Source organism: Magnolia sinica, chromosome 5 (genome assembly GCF_029962835.1).
Source record: "Magnolia sinica isolate HGM2019 chromosome 5, MsV1, whole genome shotgun sequence".
NCBI lineage: Eukaryota > Viridiplantae > Streptophyta > Magnoliopsida > Magnoliales > Magnoliaceae > Magnolia > Magnolia sinica.
In genome coordinates, this window is record NC_080577.1 from 45,361,197 (window position 1) to 45,387,707 (window position 26,511).

Sequence of the window (26,511 nt, forward strand, 5' to 3'; positions counted from 1 at the left end):
TTGAAGGGTCACCATTAAAAGCTTTTTGGGAGCTGCAGAAGTTTCAGATCAAGCTGATATTCGCGTTTTCACTTCATACAGGTTTACAAGACCTCATGAATAGGTTAGATGGTTAAAAAACATCACAGTGGCCCTTAGAGAGGTTTCAATGGTGGGTGTCATTATCAACACTGCTTCCTTTGGTGTGGTCCACTGGGGATCTGTAACTGCTTCGTTCGTATAAAATACCATAAAATTTTCTGTTAATAGGTATGGACGGTGTAGATAAGACTTTTATATCACGGTGGGCCCCACAGAGCTCTTCCCGGACGTATTGCCGTCCGGGCGGGGGTAGGACGCAATCCGCTTCCCTACTTAACCTGTCAGTATCTAATCCGACTCCGTCACGAGGCAAGCGACACAGGATCCGAACACAATCGGCATTAGCCGCTGACAACGCGAGGAAAGCGACACAGGATCCGAACACAATCGGCATTAGCCGCTGAGAACACGACTCGTCCTCGGCCGTCGACTCCGCTCCTCCTCGGTCCGTACGTGCTTCCAAGGTATGTTCTTCCCCCCTTCCTCTACTCCCCATCTATCAAAACGAAACCCTAGATTGATAGAAATACTCTCGAATTTATCAGAATCAGGATCTGATACAAACGGATTCTGAGATTTTGATTCCGCGATTGCGGAAGAATCGGTAAATTCTCTCTCTCTCTCTCTCTCTCTCTCTTTAAATTTATTTCTTCTTTTTCTTTTTGGGGATGGGAGCTCTATAACGTGTCGGTTTCGACCGATCGTGAAACTCATGCTTGTAATTCGAAGAGGTAAAGCAACCAGAAACTCGATTAATGAGAATTGCAATTTCTTGCGATTCAGGAAAGTCTTGGCAGTGTTTTGGAGCATTTTCTGGGAAGAAGGATTTCGTAATATATATTTTAAAAATTTGATCTTATTTGTTTTTAATTGCGATTGTATGAATAATGAGGAATTATGTGATCCTTGGTTCGAGGCGGGCCTGTCCATATTTTGGTGGTCCAGACTGTTGATCTGATAGGCCCCACCATCGATCCTGTGGTCTGCCAAGAAGAAGGTACAATGTACGATGAAGAAATATGGATGGCTTATGACCTTCTGCTGTGGTAGATTTTTAGATGGTTCATCCATCATGGGATCATTCGAACCTGTGGCCTGGATCAGCAAACCATGGACTGGCCTGTCCAAGCTCAACTCCAAGGACACCACTCATCGTAGCTCCAAGGATCATGCAATGTTACATGAATACTTTGCAATTCTTTCAGAAGGTGAAAATTGTGGTTGAATCGCTCCGAATGAGGCTATATTTATTTTTGCAGAGATGGCTTTGTCTTCTGATTCATGGTTGAGGGAATTCAATGAAGCCTCCAAGCTTGCAGACGATATCAATGCCAGGATTTCGGAGAGGGGTTCGTTGCCCCCCTCAGGCCCGGAGACACAACGTCATTTATCTGCAATTCGGAGGAAGATAACAATTCTTGGGACGAGACTTGATAGCTTGGAATCCCTTCTTTCTAAGCTTCCTAGCAAGCAGCCTATGTAAGTGGCCATGCCCATGCTCTACCATTTATCAAAATGCCATTTAGGGCTGCAAGTGCTTACTGAGTTTTTTATTTTTTATTATTTATTTATTTTTTAATTTTTGGTTTTTTACTTGATCATCATTCCGAACAGCATATCCCTTCTAAATAACCCAAAACAACCTATAAAAGAGATGGGCCCAAGATCCTGGATGGACCATCAAACTAGACCCAATTCCAAAACAACCACCGCCCCCCCCCCCCCCACCAAAAAAACCCCCACCAAAAAAAAAAAAAAAAAACCATAAGGGAAAAAAAAGAAGCACCAAAACCGCTAGCAGCTTGTACAGATTGTACCTTGCATGATGCATCCAAGTGCAGGCCATTGTAATGCTCTTTTGGGTTGCTCTCAAGAACATCCCTTGACATGCGGCCATCCCTATCTGGAGCCTTCATTGTCCCACCATCAGATCCTTCCCACTGCTACTGACTGCCCAATTTTGCCTTTCGCCAAATTTCCTTCAATGCCCCCACATTTGCCTGAATTACCACCATAACACCCACCTTTATTGAGTTTTAGCTCGCTTCTATGTTTACATTAGCATGAAAACGATACTTTATTGTGATTGATGTTTGCACGACAATCTTACTTATTTTGCTTAATGAATGTGGGATCATGATGAAAAATGGGATATGCAGACACTTCATTGTTATTATGATATTTGATGCAGGTTTTCCCTGGATTCATGCACTTCAAGGCATGCTTGGATGTGTAGTTGAGCTGATCTAATAATCTTTCAGAAAAAAAGAGCTGAAATAATAATCTGGTTTGATTTAGAAGAAATGACCCAAGTGGTGGCGACACCATTTCTAGTCATAAATCACAATGAGGTCCAAACTCCTAATGTCAATTGCACACGTTTCAAGTTGGGCCCAAAAAGGTCGTGATTTCAATTTGGGCATGAGTCCCTCATTATGGTTGGGGTGGGGCTGGCACTCGCTTTGGTCATTTCCACCTCTCTGATCTGAATTATTGCTAGTCAATTCAACTGAGTGTCCAACTGCAGCTCAACTACTCATTTATGTAGGTGTGTGCTGTGTCTCCTTAGTGATTATGGGATCATGATGAAAAATGGAATATGATGAAGCTTCATTGTTATTATGATTTTTGATGCAGGTTTTCCCTGGATTCATGCACTTCAAGGCACACTTGGATGCGTAATTGAGCTGATCTAATAATCTTTCAACAAAAAAGAGCTGAAATAATAATCCGATTTGATTTAGAAGAAATGACCAAAGTGGCGCTGGCACCATTTCTAGTCATAAATCACAATTAGGTCCAAACTCCTAATGTCAATTGCACATGTTTCAAGTTGGACCCAAAAAGATTGTGATTTCAATTTGGGCGTGAGTCCCTCATTATGATTTTTTTTTTTTTTTTGAGAATTAACTGAAGATTTCATTAAAAGGAAGGAGAAAACAGAGAGGGGAAAACCTGCTGAGATAGCAGGCCAAACACCCTACAAAAAGGAAGAAAAATTACAAACATCCAAATTAACCACATTACAAGCCCATTTGGTTATAAATAGATGCACCCTTCTAACTATGCAGTCCACTGAATTAGAAACATCTCTGAAACACCTACTGTTTCTCTCTTCCCAAACTGCCCACCAAACAGCTAAAAGAGAAATTCTCCAAACCGTTGCAATATCTCTACCTAGAGAGACACCATGCCCGGCCGCAAGAAGGCGCTCCGTAGAAAACGGGAACGTCTAAGAGACTTTGAAAGAAGAAAGCACAACTGACCAAACCCGATAAAAAAATGGACAGTGGATAAATAGGTGATCAATCGATTCTTCATTTGCCATACAACATAGACAAATATTGGAGATAATCATTCCCCTTTTCCTAAGATTGTCAACTGTAAGAACTCTCCTCTTCCCCACCAGCCAACCAAACGCTGCAATCTTAGGAGGCACTTTGTATTTCCACACTTTTGCTGTTGTCACCTCATCAGGAAAAACTGATTTGCTGCCGATACAAATATAAAGAGATTTCACTGAAAATAACCCCTTTTTATCAGGTCGCTCATTATGATTGGGGTGGGGCTAGCACTCGCTTTGATCATTTTCACCTCTCTGATCTAAATTCTTGCTAGTTGATTCAACTGAGCGTCCAACTGCAGCTCAACTACTCATTTATGTAGGTGTGTGTTGTATCACCTACAATATTTATTCTTTCTAGAAGAGTTCGTATGGGAAGATGTTTGTTAACTGTTTTTTGATGCTCTTTGATGTATGTATTAATGAAGTTTGATTTATAGAAAAAGGTCCTTCAGAACAATCATCTAAACTGGCTTTTCATATATGCAGAACAGAGAAAGAGCTGCATCGGCGCCAAGACATGCTTGTAACTCTGAGATCTAGAGCCAACCAGATGGCTTCTACGTTAAACATGTCGAACTTTGGTAACAGGTGAAGTTCATGTGGAAATCTTTTTGGGCTATTTCTTTGTCTACCATGCTACTTTCAACCAGTTGAACCCTCACATGAATGCTGGGTGGAAATTAGCTCTGTTGAGTGTTGCCTAACTCAAGGCAAAATGCCTTTGCTGTGTGGCTGTCCAACTAATGCAAGTTGAAGCCAATTCTTGGAAGCCAGTTATCATGCTTTTCTTTACAAGTGGGGGATTGGGTTGCTTCATCTCCTTAGCAAGATGGAATTCTGTGGACCACCACATCCCCGTGAATTAGTTTGTAGAGAATGCACCAACCAGTGTCTTTGGGTCTATTGAAATTTGAAAGGATGAATTAAATGATCCTCGACACCAGGATGAATTAAATGATCCCCAACCAGTGTCTTTGGGGCCAATAACTTGGTGATTCAGACAGTTGATCTGATGAACCATGGAGTGGATGGGCCATGCGTGGAAATTTCCCTGATTGGGCAATCCTTTCCTTTGTCAGTGCCTGCAAATAAATGATTACGAAGAAAAAAATGCACTGCAATAACAATCCAACAGAAAATGGTCAAAGAGTGGATGGCTAGGATCTTTGATCGAGGAAAATTTCGGTCATTGTCTGTCCACTGTTGGGCTCATTAGATTAGTGGTTTGGGTCAGCATAGCCATGGGCCCACCTGTACGGACTGATGGCCGAAGGATGCTATGCACCCGTGGGTCCAAGATCATATTAATTACCACCGAGTCCTTTTTCAATAATATTATCAGTGTTATTTGCTCAAAGAGGGATCATATAATTCCTCAATTTGAAAGATGTAAAGACAATCGTATATGATGAAACATGTTGGCATGCTTTTTTGAACCTATATTCAGGGTACTACATGTACTGCCCCTCATGGATGCACGTGTGCCAGGAAATACTGTTGTTGGCTGGGTTTTATCTAGCTGTTTTTTGAGCTGATGTCCATTCAAGAGGGATTTCTCTGCCATTCATGTGGATTTTCATTTCGTGTATTGCTTTAGGATTTGGGGAATTAAACATTGGATAATCATTGTTGTGAAATCTAGGGAAGATCTGCTTGGACCAAATCAAAAACAGGTTAGTGAGATAAACAGGACCACTGGATTGGATAACTATGGTCTTGTTGGTCTACAGCGGCAGATTATGAAAGGTAATTCATTTATAAGCTTTTGTTGCATTTTCGACTAAAAGAAATAAAATTCTACGCTTGAGCTTACTTGATTTGTTGCATTGATCCTTGTCAACTATAGAGCAAGATGAGGGCCTTGGGAAGCTGGAGGAGACGGTATTGAGTACAAAGCATATTGCATTGGCAGTTAATGAGGAATTAGATCTACACACAAGTCTTCTTGTATGTTTGTGAACATGAAATGAGTTCATTTTCTTTGAATGCTACATTTCTATCATCTCATGGTTCGTAATGTACTCACAGTTTCAGTGTTGTTGCAGGATAACCTGGACCAACACGTGGATTCAACGGACTCACGCTTACAGGTTTGCTCTTGTACTGGATGGGCTAGTGTGAGATCCATGTTGGACATAGGATTACATGTTAGGGGCATGTGCTTGGCCAAACATGCACCCGATAGGGCACATGATCCGAGAGGAGTACAGCATTTCATATACAGAGGCTCATTGCTCATGAGTGCAGCTTGTTTGTGTGACACATAGGAGCACTCTGAATTTTCCTGGGCAGTAAACTCTTATTTCTGAAAAGATGAATTTGGCACTTAAAATGCATCGAGGGGATAAAAAAGGAAAAGAAAAGAAAATTTAGCTTCCCATTCTGAAATTCCCAGTGGTTTCAATAATTTTGCTGATGAATTGGAAATTACGAGGCAGGAAATGATAAAAAGAAACCCTCTAAATTTAAGGTTGAAGAAGACCCATCATTTAGTTTCCTATAAAGAATAAAATAAAACAATTGACCTATTCTAAAGATTCTTATAGCCCCCACCAATTTAAAAGCATAAAATGGAAGCCATTAAAATTTAGAAAGAAGTGAACAGGTATAATTTGAAATGGGAATCAGGAATCAAATGATGAATTGTAGGATTCAAATTGAAGAATGTAGGATTCATCCAAAAAGGGATTCAAAGTGGGATTTTTTTTTGAAAGGTGAGCGCAGTGTTTTAAATATCGATGATATCAGCCGATATATCCCATGATATATCTTGTATCCCACCTGTGAGATACGAAACACACAAGCAGTGGGATATATCTCACATGTTCGATTCGGTGAGCAATTTTTTTTTTTTTTCGATCCTTTTTTTTTTTCTTGTAAATCATGTTAAATCAGTGTCAAATTGTTACAAATTCATGATTTTTCATGTTTTGCATGGCATGAAAAATCATGGATTAAGAACTTCGATTTCGAGATTTGGAGAAGGAACAAGTTGTAGAAAATTAAAAAAAAAAAAAAATCAAAATCAAACATCTATGTAACCTAATCTAGTGATTCTTCTTTTGATTTTGAATGTATTGCTTGTGTTTCCACACGTTTTCTTACTTTTATAAATTATATGAATAAACTTTGAATACACTTGTATCAATTTAGTTAGACAACACAAAGATTAGGACCCCATACGAAGAAACCTATTATGTGCACTTTTTTTTATTATTTATTTATTTATTTAATTTTTTAAATGTTTTGATTTGTAAGTGTGTATTGATGCCTTTTTTAATAATCACTGAAATTTTGTTGAAAAAATTGACCAATTTTCAATGTTTCCCCATATTTCCAACAGCAATGATACATTATGCGATACAACCAAGGTATTCCGTATCGGTAACGGTGGCCGCAATGGTGACCACCATTACCAATATGGGTATTGGCCATAACGGCCGATACAGGGGCATAACGACCGTTACGACTTCCGCAACGGTTGAAAATTTTCTTTTGTCCGAAAATTTCTGAAAAAATATCTAGAAAATCAAGAATAATGTAAATATTTCAAATATGTATTCATTTTTTTTTTAAAAAAAATATTTTGAACATGTTTATGGTAGTTTAACGGTCCACTCTTTGGTGAGAGTGTTGTATCGAGTTGTCTAGTGACTTGTTTAATATGATTATGTTTCTAATGTTTACACATCACAATCAAGCATTAGAATTAGAAATCAGAAAAAGGCATAAATACTGTTTTTTCAATTTTTTGAAAGAAATGCCCTCGTAAATTATATTCGCTCAAATCATTTCAATCCACAATTTTAATCTTAAAAGCTATAGTAAGAGTGGTCAAAATTTGTTGTAAGATGATATAGGAGAGTTTTTGGAATGAGAAAAGTGAAAAAGAGGAGAAAAATGAATTTAAATGGAAAAAAGTGATCGTTTTTCGACCACGGTCGTTATGCTCTGTAACGGCCTGTATGGCCACTATAATGGCCGATACGGTCTCAAAAAACTAACTACCCCTTCTCACCCTTGTATTGCGTAACGGTCATGGCCACTTATATGTATCGGCCTTTACGGGCGTATCGTAACAGATATGGAACACCTTGGATACAACCGATATATCTCATGCGATAACCAATATGTATCTGTATCTCAAGGTTGAGACATGTAACGCGATACCGATATTTCGAACATTGGGTGAGTGATATTTTATTAAAGGGATTCAAAGTGCGATTAAATCGTTCTTCCTAAGATTCAACATGTCAAGTCAACTCACTGACTCTATCAAATTTGACTTGTGGAGACTTGAACCATGTCAGTGATGTCACTAAATTTAATGAAAGCTTGGGTTGATTGTTGGGTCAACTATGTTGTTGATAGAAGGTACAAACATTATTGAGACTTGAACCCACAACTTCTATTTTAGAACCAATCATTATTACCACCATGTGCTGGTTGCTTGTTCGCCGGTTCAAACTTCTTTAGATATTTTAGTATTCATGGATATCATCATCATCATCTAAGCCTTATCCCAACTAATTGGGGTCTACATGAATCCTTTTCCTCCATTACACACTATTAAGGGCCATTACTTCAGTTATACCATAGGTCATCAAAGTTTTTTCTTACTTCCAGCACCCACATCCTTTTGGACCTTTCCCTTTGCCCTTATAGCCTTCAACTTGCATCAACTCGCTCCTGTCTCAGTTCTTGCTCTCTGTTGCAAATGATCCAACCATCTAAGTCTACTTTCCCTCATCTTAGATGCTACTCCTAAGTTCCCTAAAATGCATTCATTTCTAGCACCATCTGTCCTCATCTTTTCACTCATCCATCTCAACATCCCCATTTCAGCTACACATCCTATGAACATGTTTTTCCCTAACAGCCCAACATTTTGTCCCATAAAGTATGGCTCTATCGTACAAAATTTCCCCTTCAATTTGATTAGTACATGACAATCACATAAAACTCTAGAGGCCCATCTCCATTTCTTCCACCTAGCTTGAATTCTATGGGCAACGTTCTTCTCAACATCCTGCTTTCAAATGTGCCTTCGTCGAACCGAAACATCGCTGTAGGCTCGGGCTTCGAACCTGCAGAGTACCTTGAGTTGATTGACACCTGTCTTGGGTCAGATCAAAACCTAGACACGTGCCAACTCTTTCCTTCTCAAGGAGACCCCAACCTCCCTCGTTCGGTTTTGGATGCTGATTTCATATTTGCATGCGACACGTGTCCGGAGTTTCAATGGCTAGATGTTGTGCCTTGTGCGGTGGTCAAGTTAGGGTCGCTACCACGTGTGGCACTTCACTCCGCACACTCGCTCAACTCGGTCACATGCGTGATACATAATTTAAGTGTCACACATGTGCCAAACTTTGCCTTACGTGAAAGCCCCTGAAAACTCTCGTTATAAAATTGGCATATGCAGCTTTGCTTAGGGACCCCCCTCTCCAAAATCTCTTGCATGGTGGTCCATAGGAAATCGATGCCTCGATGACTTCATTTGCTACATCATTAGATCAATCCCAGAACAATGGGAAGGAAGACGAACAGAGGGAAGAAAGAGCGGAAGAATGTCGGGTGTTAACGGAATGCAAAAGCGACCTCGTTTTTTCAAAAGAGAAGGCTGGCTTGGGATCTGAGGAGACCACCCTATATGAGGTAGTTGGAGAAGGGGATCTTTTTGAGGAGGCTCTTGATGTCAATCCTTTCTGCGCTGAGAAGATGCAAGTCGAGGTTGGGGATCTTCAGACATCTGTAGTCCAGACAGATTGGGATGCAAATGGAATCACAAATAACATATCGACAGAGTAACATTGGTGGGTCAAAGACATCATGGAAAGGGTAGGTGGTCTTGTGGGTATGGCATATGGTGTCAGTGATGACGATGGCCACGCTTTTTTCCAGTTCGCCAAGTCTAGGGCTGCTTAGTACTTACGGGAAGCTCAAGTGCTAAAGTCCAAGATTCCCAAGGGCTCGCAAGAACTTCATCTTGAATGCTCCATCAACTACGATTCCGCTTCTAGACTTCTTAGAGGCAAGAGGGTTAGGTTGGGTATAATCGTTGATCAATGAATACCGTCTTGGAATGGCAGGGGGCTGGGAAGCAAGTCCAAAAGGGCTTAGGAAAGGAAAATCTACGGCGCGGAAAAGGCCGATATCATTTCAATTCAAGAAACAAAGCTTTACAACATCGACCAAAGCATGTTGGATTCGATTTGGGATTTAAAGGACAAGGACTAGGTTGCACTGAATGCCCTCAGGGTCTGCAGGGGGTGTTTGCATTGGGTGGAATACCGACAGATGGAAGAGCTGGGACATCTTCTCCGGAATCTTCTCTATTTATGTCATGCCGTGCAACATATCCTCTGGATTCAAATGGGTCTTCACGGCAGTTTATGGTCCGTGTTGCACAGTGCGAGAGAGCGATTCTGGGATGAACTGGACAAGGTTAGGAACAAATGGGAGGCTCCTTGATGCATTGGGGGTGATTTCAACGTCGTCCGGTTCTCTGATGAAAAGTCTAGAGTGGGAAAAGTTTCCAAAAGTATGATAAGATTCTCGGAGTAGGTAGGGAAACATGAAATAGTGGACTTGCCTTTGGAGGGGGCCCGATTCATGGTTTAATTGCCAAGCGAACCCACTGATGTCACGGTTGGGATAGATTCCTGGTTTCCACAAATTGGATCCAGAGATTTCCTTTGTTCTGTCAACGAGGGCTTTTGACAATTGTCTCTGATCACAAGCCTATTTTGCTACAAGTTGTGGAAGATAACTGGGGTTCAAAACCCCTCAGATTCGAATTAGCATGGTTAAAGATCGACGGTTTGCAAGATCTTGTATCCAATCGGTGGTCTGGCTTTTTAGTTGAAGGTTATGCTGGGTTTAGACTCGCTAGAAAGCTAAAGATGCTGAAAGAGAATATGAAGCTGTGGAAGACAGAGGTGCTGGCTAAGAGGGAGGAAGAATTTAACAAGTTGGCTGAAGAGATTCACGATCTGGGCTTGATTGAAGAGGAAAGGGACCTACTGGAAGAGGAGAGATTGAGAAGGGGCAAGAGAATAAGAAATTAAATGGTGTTAAAGATCACACACAATTTGGTTGAAGGAATGAGACAAGAATACCCAATACTTTCATTGCATGGCTAGTGCCATGGTTCACAATAACAAAATATCTACTTTGGAAGTGGATGGCTCTAGCACTACAAATAAAGACAATTTGTGAAGCAATCGTCTCGTTCTACAAAAATTTGCTTGCCGCCAACCAATGGGATAGACCAAGGTTAGACAATTTGCAATTCTAGCAATTCTCCCCTCTTGAAGCCTCATCTATAGAAAGGCCCATTTCAAGAGGAGGTGAAACAAGTAGTTGATATAATGTGCGGGGACAAAGCCCCATGACCAGATGACTTTCCAATTGCTTTTTTCCAAAGGTTTTGGCACATTGTGGGGAAGGATGTCTCGGACTTCGTGATTGAATTATTAGAAAGTGGGTGTCTCTCGGTCAAGTTGGGAGCTTCCTATATTCTTATATTGCTCTCATTCCTAAGGAGGAGGTTGTCTCTCGGTCGAGTTGGGAGCTTCCTATATTGCTCTCATTCCTAAGGAGGAGGGTGTCTCTTGGTCGAGTTGGGAGCTTCCTATATTCCTATATTGCTCTCATTCCTAGGCTGATTAGTTTTTTTTTTTTTTTTTTTTTGGGGGGTTTGTAGCCCTTAGATTCAGGGAACTCAATCAAAAGGTGATCTCGGAAAGCCGAGGGGCTTTTGTTATGGGTAGATAGATCATGGATATTGCGCTGGTGGCTCACAAATCCGTCGATTCCAGACACAGAGAGAAGAAAAGTGGCATCATTTGCAAGTTACACATCGAAAAAGCTTATGATCACACGAATTGAGGATTTCTGGATTACATGCTTGACAGGCTAGGTTGCGGTTCCAAATGGAGAGGCTGGATTAGATTGTGCATTTGTACAACTTCTTTTTCCATCTTGGTTAACTGGTCCCTCAAAGGATTCTTTAGAGCTTCCTGGGGTCTTAGCCAGGGAGACCCTCTATCTTCGTATTTATTTGTGCTGGTTGTTGAGGCCCTTAGCATGATGCTTCAAAAAGGCGAGGTGTGCGGCCTCGTTCATGGTTTTCGGATCCTAGGTTTTCGGAGACCATTAATCATTTGCAATATGTGGATGATAATATCCTTTTTTGTGAGGTGGAGTGATGCAGGACAACTAGCCACTTGCTCTAAAAGCTCGAACTGATAGAGCATGGCGAATTAATCCCTTTATCTCATAACCTAGGCTCCACATCTCGTGGGCCCCAAATCACATGGGTAGTGCCTCACATGAGCCATCCACCTCACATGATCCACCCGCCTCACACGGGCCGCCCACCCTGAGTGCACCTCTGCATCCCACAGGCAACCCCACTCGAGTCCGGTGTGAAAATGCCCTTGCATTAATCACCCCCAGTGAGGAGTCTCAAACACAAGACCTCCCGCTTTGATACCATTTTGGCACAGGATAACTAGGCACTTGCTCTAAAAGCTCGAATTGATAGAGCATGGCGAATTAAACCCTTTATCTCATAGCCCAGGCTCCACATCGCATGTGTTAGGACCTCGGCCGAACCCCCCTCGTGGGCCCCGAATCACATGGGTACCGCCTCACACGAGCCACCCGCCTCACACGGGCCACCCACCCTGAGTGTGCCCCTGCATCTTATAGGCAATCCCACTCGAGCCCAATGTGAAAATGCCCTTGCATCTTATAGGCAATCCCACTCGAGCCCAATGTGAAAATGCCCCTGCATTAAGGAGGACCCAATTCGGAACCTACGCGAGGTTGTAGTTTGCTTTGAGGCGGTCTTAGGTATGAAGATTAATGCCACGAAATCCGAAATGTTGGGTGTGCATGTCAACGAGGAGAATCTTTATCGGTTCGCCAGTATCTTTGGATGCTGCTCTGCTTCCTTCCCTACAAAGTATCTTGGATTACCTCTCTGTATTGGCAAGCCGACTACCCATATGTGGAACATCGTTATTGAAAGAATTTAGTGGAAGCTTGCCTCCTGGCAGTGTAGATACCTTTCCTTGGGTAGTCATCTATCCTTGATCAAGACAACCTTTTCCAATATGCAGGTGTACTGTACTTTTTGTCTCTTTTTAAATGTCCGAGATCTATCTTGGAAAGGCTTGAGAAGCTTAGGAGGGACTTCTTATGGAATGGGGCAAGCGAATGGTACAAGTTTCATCTCTCAAAGTGGGAAGAGGTCTGTAAACCTATTGCAGAAAGGGGAGTAAGTATTATACCCTTAGTTACGGACCTTATGGTAAATAAGACCCTTCTTCGGAAATGGATATGAAGATTCTTCGTGGAGGAGGACAGATTTTGGAGAAGGTTGATAGCTGCAAAGTATGGCTTACAGGAGTGTGGTTGGTTCGTTAAAACCTCCTCACTTTATAGAACCTCAGGTGTTTGGAAAGGTATTGCGTCTACACAACATTAAGTGAGCAAAGGCGTTGCATTTAATATAGGAAGAGGATCTCGTATTCGTTTCTGGGTGGATGTGTGTAGTTAAAAGGCGTTACAGGATGTCTTTCCGAGGATAGCTATGGTCAGTGTTCCAAATATTGGTATCGCGTTACGTATTGCATTTGTAGGATACACATACGTTTTGGTTATCGCATGGGATATATCGTTCGTATCGGGTAATTTATCACACTTATTGGGAAACATGAGGAAACATTGGGAAAATGGTTGATTTTTTCAATGAAACATTAAGGATTGTTAAAAAAGACCTTAATACAGACTTTTAAATCATAACATCTCAAAAAAGAAGTGCACATAATAGGTTTTCTTTGTATAGGGTCCTAAGCTATGTGCTGTCTGACTGAACTAATGCAACTATATTAAAATTGAATGCATAACATTTAGAGTGTATGTGATAATCATTTCATCGAACACTTCTAAATACTTCAAAATTAGTCTCAATTGATAGTTGGTTGAAGGGAAATTTCTAAAAAAATATATATATATATATTTAAATAAATTTTAATTAAAAAATAATTTTTATTTTTTGAAAATTGACAAGGACTTAACAAATCGGTAGATTGGCCCTCATACATGCTTGATTTCATGTTTGGAGTGTAACATTGCAAGCATTTTGGGAGAAATTGGAGAAATTTTGAATTTTTCTCAAAATTTCCCAACTCGAACCACGTACACTCAAATTTCAAAATTTGAGTGTATGTGATGATTATTTCATCAAATACTCCTAAATACTTCGAAATTAGTCACAATTGACAGTTGTTAGAAGGAAAATTTTGAAAAAAAAACATAGAGAACGTGAAGAACCAATGGATACGAAATCAAAGTTCAAACTCCATGATTTTTCTTGCAAAACGTAAATAACCAAATAGATTTATAACCATTTGACACTGATGTAACATAATTTCAACAAAAAAATGGATCGAAAATTGAAAATGCTCACCGGATTGAACATTGGGATATATTGGTGCTACTTGTGTGTTTTGCATCGCACATGTGGTATACAAGATATCATGGGATATATCGGTCGATATTTAAAACAATGGCTATGGTTGCTCCTAACAGATTTATTTAGCTGAAAGAGCACTATTCTTGGGAAGGGGACAACACAGTTTGGCTCCCTTGCTGCTGTAGAGATATTGAGGATGAGGAATTGGACGAGTTGTTGGGCTTATTGGATCTCTTAGACTCGGTAAAGCCAGATTTACTAGAAGATGACAAGATAGTCTAGACAGGGAATAACTCCGCTAAATTCTCTGTAAGATCAGTCTGTTGTTTCCTTTCCAGTCTGTCTCTGGTGTTGTGCCTGCATCACCCGTTCCATCACTGGTTCTATGCTCCCCCTTGAGTAGCGACTTTCGTCTGGTTGGTGGGTCGGCAACGCATTCTTATAGTTGACAATCTTCAAAGAAGAGTGATGGTCCTTCCGAATATTTGCCTAATGTGCTTGGCCAATGAAGAATCGATTGATCACCTCTTCATTCATTGTCCTTTCGCATCTAAGGTTTGGGATTATTTTCTATCTTGGAATAATGTTGGTCGGGTCATGCCTAAGTCTATGGATGAGCTTCTTTGGACGTGGCATGGAGGAGTTGTTAAGAATCGAAAAGCTATATGGAGGCTTCTCATCATGGCTATCCTTTGGACGATTTGGGGAGCGAGCAGTGATCGTTGTTTTCAGAATGTTAGTGTAGGGGTTTATGAGGTCATGCAAAGGATTGACCATTTTGTATCTGATTGGGTGGTTCATGTTAAGGTTGGTTTGAGCGCCCCCTCTGTTTGAGTGGCCTCTTTTCTATTAGGCTTGTGTTCTTTCTCGTGTTTGTGAGTTTTCTAATAAAATTATCACTTAAAAAAAAAAGACCCAAGATATCAAAGGTGAAGTCTTGGATGAGTCTTTGAGTTGACGTGACCAGATGGACATTGAGTTGAGTTGAGTTGAGTTTTCAACTTTTTGAACTATAGGATGTATGACCATTTTGTTTCCGATTGGGTGGTTCATGTTAAGGTGGGTCCGGGCGACCCCTCTGTTTGAGTGGCCTCTTTTCTGTCAGGCTTGTATTCTTTATCGTGTTTACGAGTTTTCTAATAAAATTATCATTATCTCTTTAAAAAAAGACCCAAGAAATCGAAAGTGAAGTCTTGGTTGAGTCTTTGAGTTGATGTGACCCAATGGACATTGAGTTGAGTTGAGTTTTCAACTTTTTGAACCATAGGATGTATGCCACAACCACCTTATTTGCTTTCAGAATATTCTCCATGTTTGTGCTTGCAATTCTATATATTTCCAATGGAAAATGATTCTTAAAAAAAAGGAGTTGTAGCCTACAGCTAGTCATAGTTGTTTAGTCCTTATGCACCTACTATTGCTTTCTTTTCCAGCTACTTCAATAAGTAAATTCGTGAATTACTTATTTTTATGGATAAACATTAATTTTATTCAAAAGGAGAAACGGGAAAAATGTAAATATAATTGGAAGGCAAAGAGTTTCCGATGGGAATTTGCAATTTCATTCACTTCTTCTCATGTGGTTAAAAGAAATAGCTATTAGGTGCTAAATCATAAATATGATTGAAGCACAAGTGCACAACTTGTTGGAAGCCCAACCAATTACTTTCTTGGAGTCCTTTCAACACATTGCTTCTTGAGAAAGAGGAAGCGAAGATCCTATGACTCTCAATAAGTGTCCAAGCCTCTACCCTATCCGAGTCTCCCAAGTGCCCAGTCTTGAAAAATACTAGCAGATAACACCTTTGTTGTCCCTGATCATACTCCTTAATATGTCTCTAATCATACTTTGTTGCCATTCAGAATGTCAATCACCTTGCCTCAGCAAGGTAATGAGTCTAACAAAAGCAAGCCCCTTAGTGGCACCGGGATTTTGGGATCATCATATCAATGGTCTTCCCAAATTTCCCCAAACACTTCTCCAGCTTTCTCCCCACACCAATCAGAGGCCACATTTTTGCTTCTCAATAGAACTCCTTGGGCTGTACATCATCCATCTCCCTTTTAGTATTGACACCATCTTGCCTTGATTTTTTTTCCTTAGCCTCCCCATCTCCATTTCCTTGATCTAGCTTCCCATTTGGATAGAAGCTTATCGCTCTAGTGTTTAATAGTGAAATCAGCCTCTTGAGAATGAAATTTGATAAATGCAGTAGTCCTATGGCCTTCCATTACCTTACATCTTGGGATGAAAGCTTCTATCAACCTTTCGCAGGAAGATATCTTTATTTGTCACCCATTAGAAGTATTACTCACATAAAGAGAAACCAATGGAATGGCGAAACAAGATTGATCTAGCCGACCCAAGTAGTTGGGATAAGGCTAAGATGATTGTGATGATGATAAAAAGAAACCAAGAGTGCATTGAGTTTCTTTTGCACTCTCTTTATGATTCTAGATTCATGAGATGGGTGGTGGAATTGATGGATAGATGCGTGGGATGCTAATCTCATCGTCCAATTTGAGATCGAGGTGTGCCGTAATGGTATCACTATCAGTGGGTGTAACAGTCCCTGTTGATACTGTTATGAGGGGCATAAGGTTATTTATTATTATTATTTTTTGGTTAAAAAGTTTCGGAAATATATAGGAAAATCTCAAAATTTTGGAGGATTCCAAATATGTTTTCTTTTTTGGTTTTGACCATGCTTATGACAGTTTAACTGTCCAGTCTTTGATGAGAATGCTATCTCAGCCTGTTTGATGATTTTATGAACTCATACGTAACATATCAACTAGGGCTAGTCCAATATGAAAGTGGCTCAGCAGGCTCCCTATATTGTCTGGGAGCTATGGCTGAGACGAAGTGCAGCCAGATTTGAAGGTCACAAGATGTCAGAGAAGCAGATCACCTTGGAAGTCTGCTTCTCCATGCTAGAAAGGGACAAGAACTCCCTATCAGAAAGCGTCACTCTCCAGGTGCTTGGGATGGAAAGCAATTCCATGCCACACAAGGGCAAACCTATCATCGTGAAATGGACAAAACTGCGTAGAGATTGGCTGAAATTGAACATTGATGGTTCATCAAGAGGGAACCTAGGTGAAAGTGGGGGTGGGGGAGTATGTATGGATCATGCAAGGGGGGTCATCTTTGCTTTCCACAAATATTATGGGAGAGCAACAAACACTATCGTGGAAGCGCAGGTGGTGTAGGACATGAAATTCAAGTATGATGTGCAAGATTTTCAAGCTTAAGATCACGTTAGTTCAAAAACAATTACACAAATTTTCACATCCCACATAAAAGTGCAAACACTCAATCAAGGGGAATCTTATGCGAATCCAGGCCTACACATGCTAGGGCCGGATCAATCAAAATTATAGACCAAACAAGAATCAAAGGAGGTTAAATTCATTCACACATGCACATAAATAATTCCCTGATCCAAGGGGTTCACAAATTTCAATTCAGGGAACCTTAAGGTTGAAGAAAGGGCATGAAATTGGGTTTTTGAGTAATTTAGGGATTTTGGGTGAAAGCGGAGTGAAAGAGAGGAGAGAGACGAACCAGAAAAGTACCGCACACATGGACAACAACAATGGCCCAGACGCACGTGCGTGTGATCTCGGCCGCACGTGTGTGGGGCCCACTATTTAGAAAAAGGCCACCTTGGCCTTGGTCGGCCAGGGATAGACTCCAGAACTCCCAAATTGCAGCTCGATCCGATGCACAGTTTGTGTATGTTGTTCCGCCAAAGTTTTAGCCCTCCTACAGGGCCAGATTCTGAAAATCTGTTGAAGAGAGGGAATTTGATGCAATAAGGGACAGATTTGTAGTGCAAATGATTATGGGAGATGAGAAGGGTGGATGGTATAAGATGGGTGCAGATTAGGATAGATGTGGCTTTGCACCATGGTAGTTAACCCTTCGATGAAGGGAGGGCTTCGCACCCAATTAGGCTTCACAACTCAGAGAGTAGGAAAACGCAGAATTTTTATTTATCTTCCATCCCTCAAAAAGCTACAAGGGGTGCCTATTCATAAGAAAAGTCTATACCCAAAAGTCGCGCCATGTGTGCAACCTATTATTTGGCGATGAAGTAAACCAAAATAAAAACCAAACAAAGAAATCTAAAGCGTTCATGATGTTCTAAATAATAACAATAAACAAAACCTAAAATATGAAATCAATCCGACTAGTGGGCCACGATTATGAGATCCTATGGTGGGCTTTTTTTACTGTCGGGCCTACTCTTTTGAATCAAAACTTCGTTTCCTAACTAGGAGGCCCTCCCTGGACGTCGTCATCGATCCAGATCGACGATGGGGTGGTCCTTCTGTCGCATGTGTGTAAGGGGCGGCGTGCGTGTGCTTGTGCGCGTGATGTCCCCATCAGCAGGTCATGCTGGATAGTCTAGACATTTGTTCTAATCTAGGCCTTACTAACATCGTTGTCGAGATTGACTCCAAACTCATAGCGGATGTGGCAAGAGACTCAAGAGCTCCCAGCCCTTGGAATATCTGGTATAGGATGGGAGCCATCCACCAAAAGAGTCGCCACCTCAACCTCATATTCTAGCACACTTTCCATGAAGGCACTTCGGTAGCAGATGCGTTGGCGAGAATGGCCAGCGAAGGGCAGCCCAACAAACTCTACACATGCCGAGCTGATCTCTCGAGTATGATCAGAGGAACACTAGTGCTAAACAATGCCGGATTAGGGTCGATCAGGTGATCACACATTAGGAATCACATAAACATCTCCTCCTGTGCTTGATGCAGCAAACTCTGCTGCTGGACTTCCCCAGCGAAATGCTGCTCTCGCCCCTGTTTTGTTGGTGAGCTCCACTTTAATGCAAGGGCATTTTCACACTGGGCTCGAGTGGGGTCGCCTGTGGGATGCAGGGGCACACTCGGGGTGGGTGACCCATGTGATTTGAGGCCCACGGGGGAGGTCTCGTGTTCGAGACTCCTTACCAGGGGTGATTAATGCGCATTTCACACCGGGCTCGAGTGGGGTAGCCCGTGAGATGCGGGGACACACTTGGGGTGGGGGACCCATGTGATTTGGGGCCCACGAAGGGGGTTCGGCCGAGGTCCTAACCCATGAGATATGGGGCCTGGGCTATGAGATAAAGGGATTAATTCGCCATACTCTAACAGTTCGAGCTTTTAGAGCAAGTGGTTAATTGTCCTACATCACACTTCTTCGAGCTTATCCTTCCTGTCGGTTCTAGCCAAGCACAAGGTTAATCTCCCACATGTTCTGGGATCAGCGCAAACTGTGCAGGAGCTGAGATATGCCCTGTTTTTTTCTGGATTAGTGTTGCGCTGCTGCCCTTCAGCTGCTACATCGGATGATGCGGCCTGCTTATTGGATCTCGTTTTCTGTTTTGTTGATAAACCATGTGTAGGAGCTGATGTATATGATAGGTGCGGTCTGGAACCTTTTTTTTTTTAAAAAGGTCTGCAGCCTGCTGGTTGTGCTCTGCTTTGTGATCTGGAGAGTTAGCCTGGGAGCTCTCGTTCTAAGTGGGTGGTACCAGGACTGTCAGTGTGCTGGTTGCTATTTTTAGATGGGATGGTCTGCAGCAGTGGGCAGATTGGGGGGCCAGTGGCATTCTAGCATGCTGTGTAGAAGCAGTGGGATGCAAGCTTTTGATGGTGGCTAGAATTGAATTTTGCAATTTTGGCAAAAGGATATATAGTCTGTTGATGATGGGATTTGGGCTGTCTGGAAGGTCAGGAATTGGGCAAGTGCCGGCATGTTGGTTTTGGTCTATGGAGGCAGTGGAATGTTTGGGTCGATCATGGTGGTGAGGTGGTTGTCCTCTGTCTAGTGTCCCTTTTGATAATCTTATAGTTTGGTAAAATTGAGTTGGGCTTTCCTTTGCCCAAGGGGATCTCCTGAAGAGCGCGAATACTGCTGGTTTTGGCTGTTCAGGGAGTTGTTGTGGCCCTCTTGGCACATTCCTGCAGGTTGTTTGGTCTTTTTTGGCTGCTGCAGTGGAAATTTGTTATAGGTTTTTGTTGGCTGCATCGACTTCTTATCGGCTCTACTTCTAGTACCCCAGAACGGGCGGGCTGCTTTTTGCTGGGATTGTGTTATCTCATATAGTCCTCATTGTGGCCCAGGTTTCTCATTTAGATGGCCTTTAGATTTTTCTTTTCCTTTTTTCTCTTCGGTTTGGGCATTGTACAAGGTGGAAAATGATAGGTGGGGGGCCAATTTTTGGTCAGCCCCCGCCCGAATGTGTGATACTGCTGATTGAGATCAATAAATTCTTGTTTATATTGTCCATGGTTATATCCATATTGTCTGTAAGCTGTCTAATGTCCTGGACCTCCTGGTCCTTCATCTACTCCAATGCCACCAGCACCAGCCTCCCCATTATACTCCCACTTGGTTGGTGGTATCGTGATTTCATACGCTCATAAGTTTGGCCTCCCTCTACACCGTCGATCCTTATTGGCCTCGCGATCTGTATCCTGTTGTACTCTGTGCTGAGTGACATTAGAAACATGTGTAACACCATCATCACCGCCACGATCATCCGTGTTGGTCTTACTGCTGCTGCTTTTACTTTTCAGCTGGATAGCTTGGGTAAAATCTGCCCTCTTTAGGTCCAAGACAGTTACACGACTCTCTTGCCACTCCGGGCATATCACTGGGTTGTGCCCCTTGACTTCTTCATTGTCCTCTTTTACCCGTTTCTTCCTTTGTTCCAATCAAGGTAGAAGTGGCTCCTCATCATAAATGTTCCAAGCTTATTGGATAGAAGTTGCCTTCGGTGACCAAATTTGCCACATGCCTTGTATTCCCTAGTCATAGCTTCATGTTGTAGTGCATGCAAATGAGTCATTCGAATGCCCCGTCTTGCAATTTATTCTTATTCTTTGAGTGGATGAGCGCAAAACGACTCCAGTGCCTCTCATAGGTAGTGGATGAAGCTGTCTGGCTCAAAACTTTAATAGCAATTGTTTTAAGAGCCTTTGCACTTTCTCCAAAATGCATCCAGCAATCAGCCACACAGAAAATTAAAAAGAACTTATATTAATAAAACATCACTAATAAGAGAATTTCTGTGATAATAGTAATAACTAATAACTAAAAAGACATGAGTTTCTTACTCAGAGCTGTCTTAGAGATTGTCCTTTGTGCAAGCACATCTTCGAAGCTTCCATGGCGAAGTTCAAATACTTTCAGCATGGACAATACAATATGTCATAACATTTAGTGTTTTAAGCACTGAAATAACAAAATTAAAGACTTGAAATTTAAGAATTGTGATCACTTTGTTCAATGCTCTTATCTACATATTTAGGTCGGGCTCTAATCTCTTTATCACATTCCTTTGGCTGATACGAGCTTTATCATCCTCAACAAATGAAGAAGCCTATCGATATCTCGGATTTAGATAGTTTTTTACATTACAGTAATGAAAACAAAGACTTTAATAATCACACAATAAAAATACTTGATTAATAACTAACAACAACAAGTGCAGAATAACAAAGAGTCTACTTGTCTCACGAAGATCATGGTGATGCTGTTTCATCCAACACTTGTCAATCATCTTCCAGTAATCTGCGTAATGTTTACAATCACTATTTAGGACAAATAGTCATCTTTGCTTTATCTATGACATTGTAGAGGAAGCCCATGATTGGTAACTCATTGGATTTTATAAGATGTTCGTCTCTAATTAGGGCTCTATCACTTTGAGGATGTTTGCGACCTTCTTCCAATATTTATTCTTCCTGATGGTCGTCACAATCTCAACCAGTGTCTCCAATATCTTTCCATGTTTTGTGTTCAACAATTCTCGAGAAACAAACATCTCGCACAACGCTTCCCGTTGCTGGTACAAATTCTCAACGGCTTTAAAGTTTGTTGCTAATTTAGTCGCCATAGGCTTAAGTAGCTCTATCTCGTACATGAACCTCCTCATTATGGCGACTAGTTGGTTATATTTGTAGATGAATATTGTTGTCTTCCTTTTTTGACCAATATTGCGACACTTTCTTCTTTCGAATATCTTCTAATATGAGATCAATGTGCAAGACATTATGACTAGAATAAATGTTCTCTTTGCCATCGACATTCATCTTGCTGACTTGTATTTTGCTTTGTCATTGGTCACAATGTGCACCACATTCTCCTTTCCAAATTTATCCACCATTTTATCCATTAGGGTGAAGATATACTTCAACATTTTTTGTTGCTTTCAATGCATCAATTGATTTGTGAAACATTGTTCCCAAGTGACAATATTCCATGAAGTTGATCATGCTATGTTTGGTTGGGCCAGTCCAATCATCACATATAATTGTGCATTATTTGGTCTACCGTATGGGTCTAAAGGTGATCACATATGCCTTCACATCTTGATACTTTGCTTATGGTTATTCCTCTCTTTAGCTGTGGGTGTCTTCACTCCTTCACTTGCATTTGCCACTGCATCAATCACCACTTGCTAGTAGGGGGAGTTGGTAACACTTGGAGCTATGTTGCCATGTATGAATAGCTTGGCTGCTACCCAACCAAGCTTCTTAGTAACAGTTTTAGTCACATTTGTGTGATCTTCTTCTATTTTGCCATATCCTTTCTAAATAGAGCCAAATCACATAAGGGTCTCTTGTGTTCCACATCAACCACATCAGCCATGGAGGGAGCACGTGAAGAAGACGATTTGGCTAAAGGTACTCTGTAATCCACCAAACATACCCTCAACCCCACCCCCAGTCGCATTCCCAATCCCACTCTAACTACCCTCCCCCGAACCATGCAGTGATGCTCTTCATTTTCATGGGTAGTGCATGCGCTCTCTCTCCTAATTTTGGTGACCTCCTTATCTGAATCCTGACCGGAATTAACTCTCCTGCTTACCAACACCCATGTAATCAGGACTAAATACCTCCTATCTGGACGCATCAAGAGCATCCTGCTTCTTTTGTATGACATCTTTTTTCTCCTTCAACTCTTCTAAAATTTTGTTGCATCATGTGCATTATCTTTCTTGATATGCTGTTGCACCCCTTGAGTTAGCTATTTTGATGTGTCAAATGTTGTTTGAGTTGTGTGATTCTATCAGTTGTCATTCTGCACCACAATAGTTGCACTTCATTAAGTGCCTACCACCAACTTTCTCACAATGATGTCATCCAAAATCCTCACTTCCTAGTTGGCTGACCATATTCTCGCCAATCACTACAAGTCTAGAACAAACTAACATGTAAAGCGTAAATTAAAGTCTAAACTCTAAAGTAATAAAGTCTAAGTTGTTAACTCTAAAGCTTCTTAATTAAAGTGTAAAGTCTAAACTAAAGTAGAAACTCGAAAGTGTAAACTAAAGTCCAAACAAAAATGAATCAAGCTCCTCACTTGCTCAAAATACAAACACATAAATATAATTATTATAGATACAAATATTATCAAGACGGGGTTAAGAAAAGCAACAATTTATTCACATGTGTATTCACACTTACTATTCATTTAAAAAAGAAAAATATAAAATGTGGTTAACATTACTAATCTAAGGGATGATTTTGTACATGTAATCATCCTACATATGTTGGAATCATCGACATTAGATATTAGAGAAAAGGTTTTTTTTTTTTTCTCAGTTTTATTAATCTGAAAATTATTAGAATTTAAAATATAAAAATAGAAAATGTGTTTAACATTATTAATCTAAGGCATGGTTTTATACATGCAATCGTTTTACATCTGTTGAAATCATCCACATTAAACATTAGACAGAAAAATCATAACCTTTTCTTCTTCTTCTTCTTCTTTTTATTTTTGTTTTTGTTTATTTTTTTAAATTTTTTTAACCCTCATAGTCACAATTCATTCGAAAATCATTAGAAATTAAAAAAATTAAAAATATAAAATGTGGTTAACATTACTATAACCCAAAGCATGGTTTTATACATGTAATCGTTTTACATCAGTTGAAATCATCCACATTAAATATTATACAAAGAAAAATAAAAACCTTTTCTTGGGGGGTTTTTTACCTCATAGTTACTATTCATTATCATACAAAGAAAAATAAAAACCTTTTCTTGGGGGGTTTTTTACCTCATAGTCACTATTCATTCGAAATTGATCAGAAATTTAAAAAAATTAAAAATATAAATGTGGTTAACATTACTAATCCAAGGCATGATTTTGTATGTGTAATCGTCTTACAACTATTGGAATAATACGCATTGAATATTAGACATGAAAAAACATTTTTTGAGGTTTTTTTTCCATGGTTTTGTACATTTAAGCATCCTACGTCCATTGGAATCATTCACACTCAGATATAGAATAAATAAATTCAAATTTGCCATTTCTTAATGTAAAAAACATCAATTTTATAAAGAAACTAAGAAAATTGTAAAAAAAACCCAAATCGACCCCAAATCTAGCAAGAAGTGGTTGATTTGGTGTTGTAGTATTCAAATAAACTATTTCTAGTAAGAAATTTAATAAAAAGAATGCTTACCTCCTTTGAATTTTCTGCAAAATGGCCCATGGAGCTTTAATTCTTCCAAATTGCTTTAATAAAGAGTTTTAATTAACAAAGAGTGCACAAGCTAGGTTGGAAATAGCTTAGGATCACTTTAACTAACATGAGAAATGAAGAGATTTGCAAAAAAAAAAAAAAAAAAAGTGGAAAAAATAGGCATTTGGGCTGGGTTTATATATATATATAGGGAAAAGGTTCTATATGGTCGAGCTCATGGGAACTCCCCATGAGGTCAAGCTATGTGGGCCCCACCATGATGTATGTCGAACATCTACCCCATCAGTCAGATGCACTGTTCCATAGTGGGCCTAGGGCTTAAAAATAAAGTCAATCTGTGACTTTTGTGGGCCACACCACATACAAAAGTTGAGAGGGGTTACCCTCCATTAAAACATTCATAATCATTTTTTGGGCCCACTGAGATGTGGTTCACAAATCCAGCCCATCCATTATGTGTGTCCCACTTGGATGAGGGGTCAGACCAAGTTTCAGACGCATCCAAATTTCAGGTGGGCCCCACCAAGTGCTTTTATATATTTTAGACATGTCTTCACATGATTTTAGATGGTATGACCCACCTGAGTTCCGTATACGGCTGATTTTGGGATATCCCATAATTTAAAGGGGACCCATCAAATGCACGGTGTTGATGTTTGACATACGTCATGGTGGGGCCCACATAGTCCCCATGAGCTCGACCGTAAAGAACCTTTTCCCATATATACTATCCTTCCCCTCCAATCATTATGGGGAATAATAGCTGTTACACTCCCATTATGGCACTTTCTTTTGAGGGTCATTGATTTGACACTGAATCACATAACGGGTGGTGCCAATACTGTTACGTAACAACCCTAACTGTTTTGCCACCCCTTGTTTGAGATATAAGCTAACTCTCAAGAACCTTTTCCATTTTGTCAAGAAAAGGAGAAAAGTGTAGAGTTTTTTCAATTGATGGCGAAAAGTGCATAAAAGTTTTTACATGCATTTCTTATATAGGGAGATTATTTCAGAAACAAGCAAAACTAGATAGCTAAATAACCATGGTAACTTGCCAACCAAGTAAGCAAGTAAATAAATAAAACATCAAAACAAATAAAAAGATAACCATGCATGTCAGCTATGGGACCTAGTTGTACGCAGTGTTAGAATTATCTCCGATATTATCAAAATATCTTCGATATTATCTTATCTCTAGCTCAGCGATGTCGATAACACTAGTAGTGATACCGAAAATGCTGGTAGTATCAGAAATTTCAAGTATTAGCAATGTATTGCTAAGTATCGCCAACGTATCAATATCGCTAATGTAATAGTCAATATTTTCGACTATGTAAATTCTAGGTGTCGCTTGTATTGCCAATGCATCAATTTCGCTGATGTATCGCCCATATTTTCGACTATGTAAATTCTTGGTAATGCTTGTATCATAAGTGTATCGACGATATTTCAATAATATCGCCAATGTATTGATATCATTAGAAATTTGTTTATTAAAAAAAATATTTCAAATTATTTTTCATGGGTACATGGTTGTATGTAGTGTTCAATTTATCATTGATAATATTAATAATATCTGGATATTATCGATATCATAATGTGTGCGATATTGAGACCACAATCTTTTGTTTCCTTTCCAATTGTTGATGATTTCTTGGTGAAATATCATGTGTTATTGATATTTTGCAATATCGATGGATGTTTGAATGGAAGGTTGGACGGTTAAATAGGTTGGATGGGATGGTTGGACTGATTTCTTACAACAACACATGCTTTTAAGGCCCCATTAAATGGAAGCTTGTTATGTATGCATTCTTTTGCAATTTTTATTTTTTATTTTTTATTTATTTTTATTATTATTATTATTTTTTTAAAATATGCAAATATGTACATTTTAACATCTCATGAAGTTTCACTGAAAGCTCCACCGTTTTCCCCATGTTCCCCTGCATTTCCTGTTATCAGCGATATTATCGGCGATATCAATATTGTTTCCGTATTCTGGCTAGCGAAACTTGTAGCGATGCTGATACTACGAACACTTGGACGATTATTAATTGAGCATATGGCCT

General features: G+C 40.2%; 1 protein-coding gene across 4 annotated transcripts in view; it reads left to right on the plus strand.

The window, feature by feature from the left end:
• The first annotated feature begins 367 nt into the window (after positions 1-367).
• The window catches only part of LOC131246008 (syntaxin-52-like), a 33,060-nt gene continuing 6,916 nt past the window's right edge, over positions 368-26,511 (plus strand). The window contains exons 1-7 of one of the 4 annotated variants that reach the window (XM_058245863.1): positions 368-611; positions 654-685; positions 1,341-1,560; positions 3,914-4,015; positions 5,025-5,173; positions 5,274-5,374; positions 5,473-5,517. In XM_058245863.1, coding sequence (XP_058101846.1) covers positions 1,343-1,560; positions 3,914-4,015; positions 5,025-5,173; positions 5,274-5,374; positions 5,473-5,517 — 615 coding nt within the window. In that variant the 5' untranslated portion in view covers positions 368-611; positions 654-685; positions 1,341-1,342. The other 3 variants (XM_058245862.1, XM_058245861.1, XM_058245864.1) reach the window with 3 other exon arrangements.